At 35.6% G+C, this 17,020-nt stretch overlaps 3 protein-coding genes across 8 annotated transcripts in view; all 3 read right to left on the bottom strand.

Annotated features, from left to right (window-relative positions):
* The window catches only part of LOC106880866 (organic cation transporter protein), a 21,437-nt gene extending 8,734 nt beyond the window's left edge, over nt 1–12,703 (bottom strand). For 2 of the 6 annotated variants that reach the window (XM_052972532.1, XM_052972534.1), the window contains exons 1-4: nt 12,589–12,703; nt 10,605–10,971; nt 1,976–2,080; nt 556–923 (exon numbers count right to left, since the gene is read on the bottom strand). In XM_052972532.1, the coding sequence (XP_052828492.1) occupies nt 556–923; nt 1,976–2,080; nt 10,605–10,629 (498 nt within the window). In that variant the 5' untranslated portion in view covers nt 10,630–10,971; nt 12,589–12,703. Of the gene's footprint in view, nt 1–555; nt 924–1,975; nt 2,081–3,454; nt 3,607–4,778; nt 6,386–6,445; nt 6,932–10,604; nt 10,972–12,588 lie in introns of those variants that run through there. The other 4 variants (XM_052972533.1, XM_014931017.2, XM_014931016.2 and 1 more) reach the window with 4 other exon arrangements.
* On the bottom strand, nt 8,068–10,598 carry LOC106880853 (zinc finger protein 239). The gene has a single exon (XM_052972535.1). The coding sequence runs from the start codon at nt 10,539–10,541 to the stop codon at nt 9,360–9,362; it is 1,182 nt and encodes a 393-aa protein (XP_052828495.1). The 5' UTR covers nt 10,542–10,598; the 3' UTR covers nt 8,068–9,359.
* Nucleotides 12,704–15,055: 2,352 nt separating the features above from the next.
* LOC106880864 (zinc finger protein 239) overlaps nt 15,056–17,020 on the bottom strand; it is a 3,890-nt gene continuing 1,925 nt past the window's right edge. The window contains exon 2 of the mRNA XM_014931013.2: nt 15,056–16,730. Within this exon, the coding sequence (XP_014786499.1) occupies nt 15,379–16,350 (972 nt within the window). The 5' untranslated portion in view covers nt 16,351–16,730 and the 3' untranslated portion in view covers nt 15,056–15,378. The remainder of the gene's footprint in view (nt 16,731–17,020) is intronic.

Raw genomic sequence — 17,020 nt, 5'->3', positions numbered from 1 at the left:
TGATCCGATCAACGGAACAGCCAGCTCGTGAAATTAACGGACAAGTGGCTGAGCACTCCACAGACAAGTGTACCTTTAACGTAGTTCTCGGGGAGATTCTGCGTGACACACAGTGTGACAAGACTGACCCTTTGAAATACAGGTACAACAGAAACAGTGAGAGAAAGTTGTGGTGAAAGTAAATGCATATATGCATGTCTGTATATATGTATGCTTTAGAGACATACACGCGCGCATGCAGAGAGAGAGAGAGAGAGAGAGAGAGAGAGAGAGAGAGAGAGAGAGACAGCGACCGACAGACATAGATAGATAGATAGATAGATAGATAGATAGATAGATAGATGTAGAATTGATTCATGTATTTGCTCTGTGTATCAGAAATATGATTTCTTATGAAATAATCATGCTTTTCCCGATTATGTAAGCGTAATAAGTCATTGGAAAATAACGGTTTCGCTGGTAACGTACCTGCAATATACAGACGGTCAGTAGCAACGATGAAATAACGTGACATTACCTCTTGTTTTACAGTAATTGCTTCATTCTTTGACTCACCTCGCTTACAACTGTAGAAAAATTCTCTGTTAGAAATTTCCGTCCATAAGAACATGGTATTTTCGATAAATTGACAGTTGACGTTGAACGAAATATTTCAGTTAAAGTGTTGTTATACAGAGAACAGTGATCGTCTTCAGGTTGAAACAGTTGTAGATATTCATTCTCTGTAAAAGCTGCAGGAATTGCTGAAGTATCATAATTTGGAGGATAGCACACGAAAGGAACATTTGCAGTAATAAATGCTAAACTCATTGCACTCATCACTGTAAAAAGCCTTGTCGCAAACAAAAAAGTGTAGAACCAGCATTGGAAAGGTCCAAAGCCACATTTTTCTATTAGTTGTGTGATATCCCGCTGTGAAAAAGCTGAAATATGGAAGATGAATTCCAGTTATTCCATCATGTTAAACCGTTAATCCCTACACATTTTTTCTGTCTCCGATTTTTCGTTCTCTCCCTATTTTTTTCCCCCTCTCATCCCTTTCTGTCGAAGAACGTCGGCTCGAAACGACAAATACTTTTCCTTTCTTCCTGAGCGTCAAACTAATACACCTCTTTGTTGTTTTCTTATCTCTCTTCATCTTTTGTTTTCTTTAAATTTGAACTAAAATTAAACATCATGTTTCTGGCTGAATATAAATTGCAACACAAGTCAAAATGATAAGAATTCATTTAATATTTGTTACAGTAAAACATGTACCTACAAAAGTATGTGCGGTAATCAGCATTTGGAACTCAATTAAATTACGTTGAATACTCTTCAGAATATTCTTCAGATGAGATGTAAATCAGATAATAAATTATGGTATTGATAGAATTGAGCAGCAGGTTGAAACACTAAGCTAAACGTCTGAGAAATATTTGAAAACAAAATACACCTTGTTAATATAACTAGAACATTTTATTCTTTTACTTGTTTCAGTTATTTTGACTGCGGTCATGCTGGAGCACCGTCTTTAGTCGAGCAAATCGACCCCAGAACTTATTCTTTGTAGGCCTAATACTTATTCTATCGGTCTCGTTTACCGAACCGCTAAGTAACGGTGACGTAAACACACCAGCATCGGTTGTAAAGCGATGTTGGACACACACACACACACACACACACACACATATATATATATATATATATATATATATATATATATATATATATATATATATATATATACGACGGGCTTCTTTTCAGTTTCCGTCTACTAAATCCACTCACAAGGCTTTGGTCGGCCCGAGGCTATTGTAGAAGATCACTTGCCCAAGGTGCCACGCAGTGGGACTGAACCCGGAACCATGTGGTTGGTAAGCAAGCTACTTACCACACAGCCACTCCTGCGCCTGTATTTAAAAAAATATATTTATAAGTCAGTAAAATTTCACATCTTAATCAGGATCCGGTTATATTAAAAATAATTATTTACGTGTAATTTCTTCTTTTATTGTTTTTACTTCAGATTCTTGAGTTTCATCCATGTTAAAAAGAGAGTTTGCCTTAATTTTGCCTTGAAATCCCCAATTCTGTTCTCCTGTAAGAAAATATTTGAAAGAGACAAAACAGCAACCATATTAATAAAATTACTCATGTAAATTAGTTTATTTAAAACTAGCTGAATGACTCGGCGTTGTCCGGGTTACTGTTGTTCTTATTCAGGTTAGTAAACAATAATTATAAAGATATATTTTTTCTCATAATTATTTTAAAATATCTGAATTTTATTTTGAAATGTCCAAATTGTAATGATACTAGAATTCAGAACTGGAAATCCGTCGATCTTGACAGCTTGTTTAATCATTTGGTTAATCAACCAGCCAGGTGTTTGTCAGTCTTTCCGCTGACAAATTAACCGAGTGATTAAACAAAGCAATCGACTAGTTTAGTTAAATAAGTAACCAATTGGGCAACAGTAAAGTGAAGCTGTACTAGTGCGTGTGTTTATTATTGGCATAATGATCCTCCTGGGATATAAAGAAAAATGTTTCAACAAGGGATTCACATTATTATTATTATTATTATTATTTTATGGGTTTTTCCACGTGTAACCTTTCCTTTTTCGAAGCGCCTCCCCCTTTGGGAGTTCTACTTATTTATTTATCTATTTATTTATCTATTTATTTATTATATCTTTCTCCGTTTTCTTCCTCTGTTTAGACGAACTTTCCTACCTTTTCGGACAAAACCTTTTGTAACCTTCGTCCTGTCTTTGTACTTATATGTTTTTAATTGATATTAGCCCTTGTGGCCAATAAAACGAATTAATTATTATTATTATTATTATTATTATTATTATTATTATTATAACAACAACAACAACAACAACAACAACAATAACAATAATAATAATAATAATAATAATAATAATAATAATAATAAAAAAGGCAGCGAGCTGACAGACTTGTTAGCACGCCGGGTAAAATGCTTAGCGGTATTTCGTCTATCTTTATGCTCTGAGTTCAAATCCCGCCGAAGTGTACCTTGCCTTTCATGCTTTCGGAGCCGATAAAATAGGAATTATTCAAGCATTGCGATCGATGTAATCGATTGGTTCCGTCTCGCAAAATTTCAAACCTTGTGACTTTAGTAGAAAGGATTATTATTATTATAATTATTATTATTATTATTATTATTATCAATAAGCAATACATAAATGATGCCGAATTACATCACATAAATAAAGTTGGTGTTTGTGTCAAAGAAAACAATTAGATCATATCATGCGCGCGGGGGGGGGGGGCGTGTGTATGTGCGCGCGTGTGTGTGTGTGTGTAGTTAAAGATCTGCTGACCCGTGAGTATGTTTGTTTTCATCAACACCATACATTTTTTGATTAGTTTCTCTTCATTTAAGAAAGAAAAAAAAGAAAAAAGAACCCGGGTTCCACTGACAACAAAATAATATTTACCAATATGTCCTGCTCCAGAATGTAATAAGCCATGCAGACGTTATCAATCCAGCTGTCAGAATACATCAAGTATATCGTAACACCGCTTCCCATTGCTGCAGTGAATGGCCTTGATGTGGTTTAATCAGTTTTCAATTATGTAACATACAGCACACCTATGCGCGTGCGTGACTGCTTGTATGTACAGTAACCCCTCGCCATATCGCGGTTCACTTATCGCGGTTTATTATTTAAGCTGACGTCGATTCTTCCGTGGTGTTGTTTTGCATTTATAATAAAATAAATATATGCAAATTATAAAGACAATAAAAAAAAATATACAGTAGAGAACTGTTTCTACTTCGCAGATTTTCACCTCTCGCGGGGTGGTTTTTGGAACGTAGTAATCGCGATAGTCGAGAGATTACTGTTTGTGTGTCGATATGTGTGCGTATATCTGACTGTGTGCATGCGTGTGCGTGCACGCATGTCATAGTCGTCTATGTGTATATGTGTGAGCCACATATAGACAACCATATGCGCGTCTATTTATGCATGCTTGTCTATCTGTGGCTACTTTCAGGGCTTCAACAAGAAGAAATCGTTACCAAGGAGACTAAAAACGTCAAAGCAACAGGTAAAAAAAAAAAAGGCAAGCCAGTAAACAATTTGATGACTGACATTGAGAAAAACCCCTATGTAGACAGTAAACATTTTGAGGCAAAAATGATTGTGTTAACCAGAAAACAACCTACCAATGGCTTCAAGGGTTTCAAGGGCGAAAGCATACGTTTTCACTCGTACACACACTACAGTAAAAACCCTTTCGCTTATCTTTCTCTTTGCTCTTTTTATTTGTTACAGTCATTGGTTTGCAGCCATGCTGGAGCACCGCCTTTGAGAGTTTTAATTGAACAAATCGTTCCCAATACTTAGGTATTCGTTTTTATCTTTATTTTTTAAGTATGGTACTTACTCGGATTTTTTGACTAAACCGTTATGGGAACGTAAACTAACCACCACCAGTTGTCAAGCAGTTGGGGTGCCAGACACACACACACACACATATATGACGAGCTTGCACAGTTTACGTCTACCAAATCCATGACAAAGCATTGTTCGGTCTGGAGCTGTAATAGACGACGCTTGTCATAGGTGCCGCACAGAGGGACCGAACCCGAAATCACACCATTGCATAGCGAACCTCTAAACCACAAACCCGTGGCTGCGCCTACGCATACATAATGTTACAGATACGCTGTAAAATGACAAGATACACTATCCGGCTACATTATTGCTTTATTGCGTTGCGAAATATATAGAGATATATATTAACTGTACTTACATTCTCTATTGTTGTGATTCATTGAACGTTTATTCCGGTGCCATTAAGTTCTAGATGAAATATTAACAGACAGAAAATGTATTCAAAAACATCTTTAACCAGTACAACATACATTAATCTTGCTTTTGAAAAATGTTGACCGACGACGCAAGAACAACTATTTTGTTAAGACGTCTTGCGACAGATTTTACGCTACATTTAGATATCCGAGAAATATTCCACAGTTGACACTTTGCTTTCCCTCTATTATTCATCATTGCCAGAGCTACAATAAACATTGGTGCTCAGTTCCATCATATTCTAAGAGTGATTTTATTTACAGCACACCATAACCGAAAATGTTCTGTAGTGATACTTTATCAAGCATGCATCACTTAAAAACTCGAACATCATCGTATCGTCATCGATAAAAGTATCATCTCACATAACTGTTTTCACCAATTCTTAAAAGAACGGACGCTGAAAGATGGAGAATCGGCTTTCTTTTCAGAGCTGAATATCGTCGACCTTGTCTCCATCGCGTCAAAGAAAAATGTCTTTTTTTTGTTTTTGTTTTTTTGTTTTCTCATTTCGTTAATTTTCCTTGGCGTTGAAACAATCTTTTTCGTTTCGAATTCTTATTAAACATTGCAACTTTTCACTGTTTTCAATATTTCTCTACCTGTTTAACAAATGCAGAAAGCGGCATTCCTTTATTTCTTGTGTGGGTTTTCTTTTTGTTTTGTTTTTTTGTTGTTGTTTTTTTGGTATTAGATCTTTTTTTCTTTGCCCACACATTGGCATACTAATTGACAGGTATGCAAAATACATAAAAGTCACTACTGTTTGTAGTCTGCAGTTCTCGCTCTTGCATTCAGCTTTGCTTTCGTGGGAAACATGTGTCACCACGAGTACCTTGCATGATATTAATGTCATTTTTTCATTTCACATCTCAACATACATTTGTATGAAACCTCGCGTTATCTTTGCTTTCCTCAAATCTCACTTTCAAACGGCGTCACATTGCACAAATCTCATTCGCATCTGGTGCAGTGCTATGCATCTCTCAATCGCTTCTCACACGTCTACATGGCATTTTATTTCAATCCCTTCGCCATATTACCACCTTTCAAGTCAATTGAGTTTTCGCTTTGCATGGTACTATGCTTTTCGTTGCGAAATACTCCGGTTTTATTCCTTATAGGCTTGAACAGAGTTAAAGAAACACTTACATACAAACATATATCCTTATACATTTACTTTATTCTATGTGTGCTTTCACTATATCAACGGTTATGTTCTTATGAATTTTAAACATTAAGCTCGCGTTCCTGACATAGCTAACCAAATGCCGCTCCTAGTTTGGATTAAAACTGTTTTTTTTTTAGCCTAACTTTCCAAGACAACCTTTACATATCACACAACAGTAGCAGACTCTGCTCCTTGTTACAATAACTTACTTCACCCAGACTACTAACACACACACACACACACCGCCACCTCTTTTGCTAGGCGCTTATCAACCAATACATATCTATATTGTCAGGTTCACCTTGCTTTTCACTTCGCTCACAAACAACTAGTAACACATATATATCACCAGAAGCATTTATACTTCATTATACAGTTCGAATATTGAGCATGTGATTTTGTTCTTAATATTCAAATTCACTTGAAAATTTACTTACACGTATACGCAATTTGACTTTTCCGACTCAAAGATAGACACATACATGTCCGTTATACATATTCCTGCACAAAACAATAGTCAAATTTTCTTTTCTAGCCCATTACATGCTTACACTGACCATCACGTTATGTAAAAGAAACAAAAAAACTCTTTGATTAGGATGCAAATTTTCGAAGAGACAAATCTATCCAGTGGTGGCGCGTGGCTTGGTGGTTAGAGTGTTGGACTCATGATCGTAAGATTGTGGTTTCGATTCCTGGACTGGGCAACGCGTTGTGTTCTTGAGCAAAACACTGCATTTCGCATTGTTCTAGTCCACTCAGCTGGCAAAAATGAATTATTCCCGCGACGGACCGGCGTCCCATCCAGGCGGGAAATATATACGCCATGGAAACTGGGCCCCATGAGTATACGTGATTCGGGAAGGAACTTTACTTTCGTTTCTCTTTTTTTCTCCCCAATTTTCTATCCGCCTTTCATTTGTTGATTTATAGCCAACTTTTGGCAGAGGAATAATGTTACAGGAAATTTAGTTAGATTCAAAACGCAAGGTTGGAGTTCACTGACCAGAATCCGCGAAATGACTAGTGAAAGAAAGTCAGGAAAGCACCCGTGGGAATATGCCAGCATAAACTTTATTGTTACTGTTTTACTGGAAAACAGACATCAAATGATGATGGCGATGATGATGATGATGGTCGATACACACACACGGTGATTGCTCCGCCATGTGCTTCTTCGTTATCGATGGCATTTCTGACTTCCCATCCATGACCTGTCAGTTGAATGTTTAGTCCTGTTGCAGGTCTACCAGGCTTGAAGCACAGGTGACATACGATAGGTGTAACTTCCCGTACACTTCGGACTGTTTACGTCAGCAGATGTTGCCACTCTTCTATCGTCATAAGACTTTCAGTAGATGAAATGACAAATCAGGTCACCATAGAGAGAGACATCTGTTCGTCATTGGATTATAGTGAGAAACGTTTGTACAACACGTGTATATACATACATACATACCAGGGACGTGCCACCTAGGTAGGCAAGGTAGGCAGTGCCTACCTTGAATAAAATAGAAAGTCATCATAAATATATATAAACATATACATACACACATACAGATATGACCGGTTTCTCTCAGTTTTCATCTACCAAATCCACTAACAGGACTTTAGTGGGCCTAGGGCTATAGTGGAAGACACTTGCTGAAGATGCGGCACAGCATTCCCAAAAGCAACAAATAAGATTTCCAGCAAATCACTTATTCTCTCCTGATGACTCCATAAGCTTACTAGCATCAGGATGCAGAGCTTTCAACAGGTAGCTCTTGCACCTGCAAGTTGATTGCAAAAGCAAATAATCAGTGAAATTTTTGTATTGCCATGTTAATTGTTCTTGACATAAATTCACTTCCTCATAACAGTAAATAATATCTAGGGTCAAATAGTGTGAATAAATTATATAGGTTAGAAGTAAACAGTTGGTGAAAATCAGATTAGAAAATGTGGGAAACTTTCATCATACATTGATCAAATCAGTGAATTCTATGCGTAATTTATAACTGAAGTGAGTACAAGACTTGGTTAGATGTTCCAAATATAAAATAAAAGAAGAAGAATATAAGAGCAAACCAACTTTATTTAGATTTCAAATTGTTATGAATATCCACAAGCCTGACTGGTTCCCATGCCGATGGCACATAAGAAGCACCATTCACCTGAGTGGCTCCTGTGCCAGTGGCACGTAAAAAGCACCCACTACACTCTTGGAGTGGTTGGTGTTAGGAATGGCATCTAGCTGTAGAAACCTTGCCAGATCAGATTGGAGCCTGGTGCAACCTCCAGGCTTGCCAGTCCTCACTCAAGCCATCCAACTCATGCCAGCATGGAAAGCGGACGTTAAATGATGATGATGATGATTGGTGCAGTCAGAACTCTGAAATTTGAAATTTACAATTGAAATGATGAAATGTTTGAGAAAATGTGGTCCAACTCACTCCAGCACTTACATCTTCATAATCATTTCATGCCTGTTTTCCATATTGGCATGGATTGGACAATGGACATAAAAACGTTGACGATGATAATTCAAAGCTTACACCCATGAGCATGTAAGTTTCAGCATAAAGTTAAGAAGGAACCACACCATAAATAAAAATAAAAATGTCACCAACAACAAAACTAGTCCCTTGATGGGATAACAATAAAAATTTGAAAACAATCAACATAATGTACCTGAAAAAGTGTACATAGGATATATGTACATCCAGGTATATTTATATATATTTAAGGAATACTTATGTCCTATTAAAGTATGAGAAAATATTCTATTATATGACTCATTTATTCCTGATTATTTAGGGTCAACTAAGGCAGCAACCTGGTAGAATTATTAGCATGCCAGACGAAATGCTGAGTAGTATTTCATTTATTGCTACATTCTGAGTTCAAATTCTGCTGAGGTCGACTTTGCCTTTCATCCTTTAGGGATCGATAAAATAAGTACTAGTTGAACAATGGGGTCGATGTAATTGACTCATCCCTTCCCCCAAAATTGCTGCCTTTGTGATAAAATTTGAAACCTTTATTTAGGGTCAATACTCTGGTATGAATACATACTTATTGTTAAAGCACTTTTCAGAGAAAATGGTTAACAAAAGTTTCATGAGCAGTTTCTCTCAGGTAAGAATACACATCATGGTTAAGTCATGAGGATGAGAAAGGGTTACCACAAATATTAGTGGTATGTTTTGGCTTTTTGGGCTTTTTTTTTAATGTACCAATACACTTGTGCTGACTTAATTGATGATTTTGAGATAATTACTTTCCACATATATCACAATGTGGGTTTTCTCCAGTAAATGTTTATGTTCCCTCAAATTCATATTTCGAATGAATGCTTTACCACAGACATCAACAATGGAATAGATTTTCTTCAGTATGAATACGTTTGTGATCAATCAAGGAATTTCTTTGAGGAAATGATTTGTCACAAATATCACAATAATATGGGTTTTCCCCAGTATGAATACGTCTGTGTACAACTACAGCAGGGCTTTGAGAAAATGCCTTACCACAGATATCACAATGATATGGGTTTTCACCAGTATGAATGCGTTTGTGCACAGTTACAGCAGGACTTTGAGAAAATGCTTTACCACAAATATCACAATGATATGGTTTTTCTCCAGTATGAGTACGTGTGTGTGCAGTTAAGGCGTTACTTCGAGGGAATGATTTACCACAAATATCACAATGAAATGGCTTTTCTCCAGTATGAATACGTTTGTGTCTAGTCAAGCCACTATTTTGAGGGAATGATTTACCACAGATATCACACTGATATGGTTTCTCTCCTGTATGAGAGCGTTTGTGAACATTTAACTTATCATTTCGAGAGAATGACTCACCACAGATATTACAGTGAAATGGCTTTTCTCCAGTATGAATACGTTTGTGCTTAATTAACTGGTTATTTTGATTGAATGATCTACCACAGAAATCACAATGGTATGGTTTTTCTCCAGTATGAATGCGTTTGTGATCAGTTAAGTTAGTACTTTTAGCAAATGATTTACTGCACATATCACACTTATATGGTTTCTCTCCTGTATGAATACGTCTGTGTGTAGTTAAAATATCTTTACGAGTGAATGATTGACCACAGATATCACATTCATATGGTTTCTCTCCTGTATGAACACGTTTGTGAGTAGTTAATTCATCAGTTCGAGAGAATGCTTTACCACAGATATCACAGTGATATGGTTTCTCTCCTGTATGAATGCGTACATGAGTAGTAAGATGACCTTTTGTAGTGAATAACTTTTTACAGATACAACATTCATAGGATGAGTTTTCTAACATTTTTGTCATCTCTTTAGTAAAAGAAAAATTATATTGCTTCTCTCTTCTCTTAATGCATTTGTGAACATTTAACTTATCATTCCGAGAGAACGTTTTACCACAAGTTTCACAGAGATATGGTTTTTCTCCGGTATGAAGACGTTTGTGAACAGTTAGATAACTCTTTGTCGTGAATGATTTTTCACAGATATCACATTCATAAGAAGACTTTCCAAAATCTTTTGCCATCTCTTCAGAATGAAAGAAAAATCAATCTTTTAATTCATTTAACCAAAAATTTGCTTCTCTTACCAGAATATATGCATATGCTTCTCATTTTCCTTTTTTTATAATGTATTCATAACAAATATTCCTTCTGCTGTATTTCTATCAACCATGATCTTTAACCAAAATATCTAAAAATGCAGCAAAGTTCTTTATCAGTTTATCTAAAGTCTATTTAGAATGCAAAATTATTTTGTACTTATTCCAGACAGTGAATTACAGAAAGTGTTGCTAATATTTTCACCCAGAAGAAACCTTTCACCACAATTCACCAAATTTATGTAAGCATGGTGATATTTCTTCTGTATAACATATTCCTTTGTCTTTAAAAGATGATAAATGTTGCAGATTCTTCTGATGTAAATATATTTTAATGTCAACGTCAGCAAGTATCCTGAAATAATAATAAAAAAGAGAATAAGATGGAGAGGACAATTATTTTAAGTGCAAAGATTCTATAGCAGAAATTTAATTTCTTTTACTTGAACATCTGAATTCCTCCACTAAGGTGTAGGCATGGCTGTGTGGTAGGAAGTTTACTTCCTAACTACAAGATTCTTGGTTTAGTTCCACTGTGTGGCACCTTGGGTAAGTGTTTTCTGCTACAGCCCAAGATCAACCGAAACCCTGAGTGGATTTGGCAGATGCCAACTGAGAAGCCGATAGTGTGTGTAGGGAGAGGGGGATGTTTCTTATCGATTCTGGATTGGAACACATCACATAAACCAATCATTACTTTTCTAGTTTTTTATATTTTCAGAAAATTTTTGCAAATTTGTGCTTTGCAAATTCTATCTTGTATGATTATGTAAAAAAAATTTTTTGATTAAAATCATTTCACCCCCAACCATCCTTACAGATGCTCAAATTAGACTTAATCCATATTGATCATACCAGTATTGGAAAACTTGAAACTGGGACAATGATTTTAAAAAATTATGTAAAAAAATAATATATTTTAATAGCATAGTTCTATCTGAGTAAATGTTTTTTCTTACACCACACACACTCGCTTGGTGCAGGCTGGGTGGGGGGTATAAAAAATTTTTTTTTTTGTTTTTGCTTAAATCCCGGCAATGGACCACCCTTAAGCTAAACAAAACCTGTGTGTTACTTCCACATCATCATTCCATTAAATGTGTTTACAGGGAGAAAAATATCGAAAAGCATAAATACGTCAAAGTGACAAATAAACGAGGAAGGTTGTGAGATGTGCTAGAAACAACAGCTAAATCTCCCTTAAATCAAAGGAACTAGTTAAAAACAAATGGTAGATTCGGATTGTCCGTGGTTTAAAACTGATGTTTTTCTTTTTTAAACTGGAAAAAAAGAGAGGAAGTTTTAGGATTGGTGGGGGAGGAAAATTATATATATTTTTTTATTTGCATAATCGTACGATGTCCAGTGTGTAGAACACAAATTCGCTAAGTTATTCTGAAAATTCAAAAAATAGGAGTTATGACGGATTAGATGATGTACTTCGATCAGAACTCGGCGAAAGTAAAGAATACACACGTTGGTTAGGGTTAGGGTTTTTGTTACGCCGAAAACGGGTGGTGTACGTATTCTTCAGCTCCGCCCAGAACTCCATCGAGTGAAGTATTAGTAAGTAGAAAAGAAGACGGGACCACATCCCCGTCGGGAAAATGACCATGCTTGAAATGTGTAAAAGGAGTAAATAGGAGTTCTATTCGCCGAACTTAATGTTACTATGGACGGGCAAGAAATGTAGTGATGTAGGAGGGAATATATAAAAAAAGGAACAGAAAGAAAATGAAATGCTGAAAACTAAATAGTTTCTGAATAGCTGCCATGGGGAAGGAAACGGACACAAGAAGAAGAAGAGAAGCAGAATTAAGAAAAACTGAAGTTTTCGGATAGAATTTCATAGAATCGTAATTTCTTTTGTATGAAATACAACGATACTAAAAAAGAAAAGCTGCCCCTAATTATATATGCCTTTGAAATATACCAATGAAATATTTTAAAACTTTGCCTTGAGAATACTCACTTCTTTTCCTTTCGTTTTTCGTCGATAAATTCGATTAACAACACTGAAGTTCCTCCGAGGAATTGGCAACGGTGGACACAAGAGAGAAGCAACAAAACAAAGAAGGACATTTGGACATATTTAGAGATTTATTGTTAACCGCAGTTTCGTAGTTAATTCGGTAACAGCTTGACTATAACTGGTGTTGTGTATTGATTGAAATCAACCAATGCAGCTTAGCCACGACATGAAAAGAAAATCATAATTCTGTTTGATCGGGTCGTTTCCGGGGCTAAACAATTACGTTGCAGCAATGGCTCCATTATGTACTAGCACAACCTGCTAGAAATAGCAGCCGAATTTCCGTCACATCATACTGTTCAGTCTGAAATTTAAAACTATATTCTATCATGTATAAATACACACACACACACACAAAACTGAATCCTAAGGGTAATGTCTTAGAAAAAAATCTGTGACTTTAAATGAGGGTTAGGATTACAATGATGTGGATATCCCCATATGGATATGTTTGTGATTGGTCAAGTCCTCTTTACATGCTTGCATATGGGTTGCACAGGGTTTATTTAAGGCAGATGCCCTTCCTCTCACTAACCCTTACCTGTTTCCAAGCTAGGTGTTATTTCCTCATGGTTAGACATGTTCTCATGCAGACTATTGGAAATGAATGACACTGCTTGTATGACGGTGACACTCGTTTACAACTATCACATGATGTCAAGACACGAAGACTCAAACACATGCACACTCAGACACAACAGGTTTCTTTCAGTTTCCTTCTATCAAATCCATTCACAAGGCTTTGGTCTGGCCAAGGTTAGAGTAGAAGACACTTGCCTAAGATGTCACATAGGACTGAACCCAGAACCATGTGGGTGAGAGGTAAACATTTTACCACACAGCCATCATTGCAGCTATGATATCTATTATAAATCATTGCCTCAAAAAAGTGAATTTACTAAACATCATCATCATCATTTAACATCCATCTTTTCCTCATGTGTCCATCTTTCTTTTCTGCACAGACGTTCAAAAGTGCAGACATTTTCTTCCTCTCTCTTCTATCTATTCACTCTTCAAAAAAATGTTTCTTACAGTGTTCACTATTTTTCTCTCGTTCTGGTCTAACGACCCACCATGTTTGTTTTCATTCGGTTTCCTTGTATGTCTCCACTGTCCTGTTTTTATTCCCAACTTTGAATCTCCATAAATACCAAATTTTATTTTGGTACTTATGGGAGCAACTGTCTTTGAAGACTCATATTGTCGTTCAATGCTCAAAATGAGAAGTAGATAGACAGCCGACAACTGATGAAGGGTCCTTTCTCTGTGTTTACTTGTCCTGTTTTCCATTTTTTTTTCTCGTTTATGTATTTAACACGTTTGTTTATTTATTTCATGTTGTTTGAACCATTGGTGATGTCCTGTATCCATATATGCATGTATATATATATATATATATATATATATATATATATATATATATATATATATATATATTATTTATTATACATATATATAGATGCACATATATATATAAATATATATATATACACACACACACATAATTAATTTGAGGTCTTCCACTGGTTTAATCCCTATGATATAATGCAAAAGTCATTGGTATATGTTCAGGATTATTGAAATTATTAATATTGGGGAAAAATATGTCAGGTCACATATGAGGCTCTCATAAGTGCTACTGGTAACACGTAATCCAGTACAACCTGTTGCATGGTCGGGTTGCCGACGACTAAACTGGCACCCCCACTCGGCTACCCTGGTGAGGAGGGTTGCTAGAATCCCAACAGGATTAAAAACAAGACCTGCTGAAAGATCGGATGGACCTAGTGCAGGCTCAACAGCTATCTAGCAATAGCACGGGTACACAGAAATTCCGGGATGGTGTCCGGTGGGCTGAAAGACCACTGGGAGTGAGGCACCCCTCAGCTTTTGTTGAAGCATGTCTCTAGGAGAAGGTCACTCTGATATGAAACCAAATATGCAGGGAATGGCATTGGACATTTTGGGGATCTTTGGTTTGTGCTAGAGATCACGGCGCTCCCACATCCCTGAGCCTGCAACTCATATTGGCACCAGACATCTTGCTCCGGCTTGTCTCTGGATAATGTCAACAAAGTGGAGAGGGTTTATGAGGTGTTGTGCAAGCCTCATTGGACCTAAAACTCAGCACAGGTATTGCCAACCTCTGCTCGACATGTGTGCTTTTTTTTTTTCCTATATATATTTATCTTATTTTTAGTATATATTTATTTTATTTTTAGTATATATTTTCTTCATTTTTAGTATATATTTTTATTTTTATATACATATATATTTTTTATTCAGAAGTTCTGGTGAAAATGGGAAATATCTTCTCCTAGGACAGCCTCTGACTTGTCTCCCATCAACCAATGTTTACCTGCATACAATGGGCAAAAGAACACCATTAAGGATAATTCAAAAATTACTCTAAACACCTTGCATTTATTTAAAGTTTAATGCTACATTGACAAATTAACATTTAGTGCCACAATAAAGTCATGAAGGGACCATAGATACAACTTTTCATATTACAAATAAAATTAGTCATCTGATGGAATGCATAAAAAAAATAACAAAACAAGAATATACGAGAATACATAAAAAATATATATATACAGTTCAGTTGAATATTAAATATAATTAGATCTAATTATAGTACGATGAGATACTACAAATAACAAAGTGATGTGTTTTCTCTCATGTAAGAATACAGATGTGAATAATTGTCATGTTTCAGAGAATGATTTACCAAATATTACGCTGATATAGTTTTTCTCTTACACTATTACATTTGTGCTTAGTTAACCGACTACTGTGAGAGAATGATCTACCACAGTTGTCACAATGAAATGGATTGTCTCCTGTATGAATACGTCTGTGAGCAGTTAACTGGTTTTTGCGACGGTATGACTTACTACACATGTCACACTGATATGGTTTCTCTCCTGTATGAACGTGTTTGTGAATAGTTAATTCATCATTTCGTGAGAATGATTTGTCACAGATATCACAGTGATAGGGTTTTTCTCCAGTATGAATGCGTTTATGTCCCTTTAAAACATTACTATGAGAGAATGCCTTACCACAAATATCGCAATGAAACCGTTTTTCTCCAGTGTGAGTGCGCTTGTGAGTAGTTAACTGATTATTTCGAGGGTATGATTTACCACAGGTATCACACTGATATGGTTTCTCACCTGTATGAATGTGTTTGTGAGCAATTAATTCATCATTTCGAGAGAATGATTTGTCACAGATGTCACAGTGATAAGGCTTCTCTCCTGTATGAATGCGTTTGTGCTTAATTAACTGGTTATTTTGATTGAATGATTTACCACAGAAATCACATTGGTATGGTTTTTCTCCAGTATGAATGCGTTTGTGATCAGTTAAGTTAGTACTTTTAGAGAATGATTTACAGCACATATCACATTTATATGGTTTCTCTCCTGTATGAATACGTCTGTGTGTAGTTAAAATATCTTTACGAACGAATGACTGACCACAGATATCACAATGATATGGTTTCTCTCCTGTATGAACACGTTTATGAATAGTTAACTCACCATTTTGATTGAATGCTTTACCACAGATATCACAGTGATATGGTTTCTCTCCTGTATGAATGCGTACATGAGTAGTAAGATGACCTTTTGTAGTGAATGACTTTTTACAGATATCACATTCATATGAAGACTTTGCTAAGTTTTTTGCCATTTCTTCAGGATAAAAACTCAATCTTTCAACTCATTGAACTAAAAACATTTTCTTCTCACACCACAGTATGTTGCTTGTTCTCCTTTTATATCATTTATTTCTAACAAATATTCCTTCTGCTATATGTCTATCAATTAACTGCAAAGACCTTTATAAATTTATCTAAATTTATTTAGAATGAAAAATTATTTTGTACTTATTCCAGCCAGTGAATTACACAAATGTTAATAATCTTAGAAGCAACATTTCGCCATAATTCACCAGACTTATATAAGCATGGTTATATTTCTTCTGTATAATATATTCCTTTGCCTTTAAAAGATGATATATATTGAGGATGCTTCTGATGTAAAGATATAATTCTTATGTCAGCTAGTATCCTGAAATAATAAGAGAAACAGTGTAAGATATAGAGGATATTTAAACAATAGAGATTCTATAGCAGAAAATTTTATTTTATTTCTATAAATTGTAGAAGTAAATTTTCAGCTAAACAGTTGCACATCACTACAATTTTATTTATATATATATATATATATATATATATATATATATACTTTTTATTAAAGCTGCAAAATTATCACAGAACTGTTACTCAAGAGTTTCACGTTCCCATTTGTCAGGTAGTTGGAATGAATACTGAATTAAAATCATGATTGTACATGTACAA

The sequence above is a fragment of the Octopus bimaculoides genome, chromosome 13 (genome assembly GCF_001194135.2).
Source record: "Octopus bimaculoides isolate UCB-OBI-ISO-001 chromosome 13, ASM119413v2, whole genome shotgun sequence".
NCBI lineage: Eukaryota > Metazoa > Mollusca > Cephalopoda > Octopoda > Octopodidae > Octopus > Octopus bimaculoides.
This window is presented reverse-complemented; position numbering and strand designations above follow the sequence as displayed.

Excerpts from the sequence above, each read along its gene's own strand:
- LOC106880853 (XM_052972535.1), bottom strand. The coding sequence starts at position 10,541 with ATGGCAAAAGATTTTGGAAAGTCTTCTTATGAATGTGATATCTGTGAA.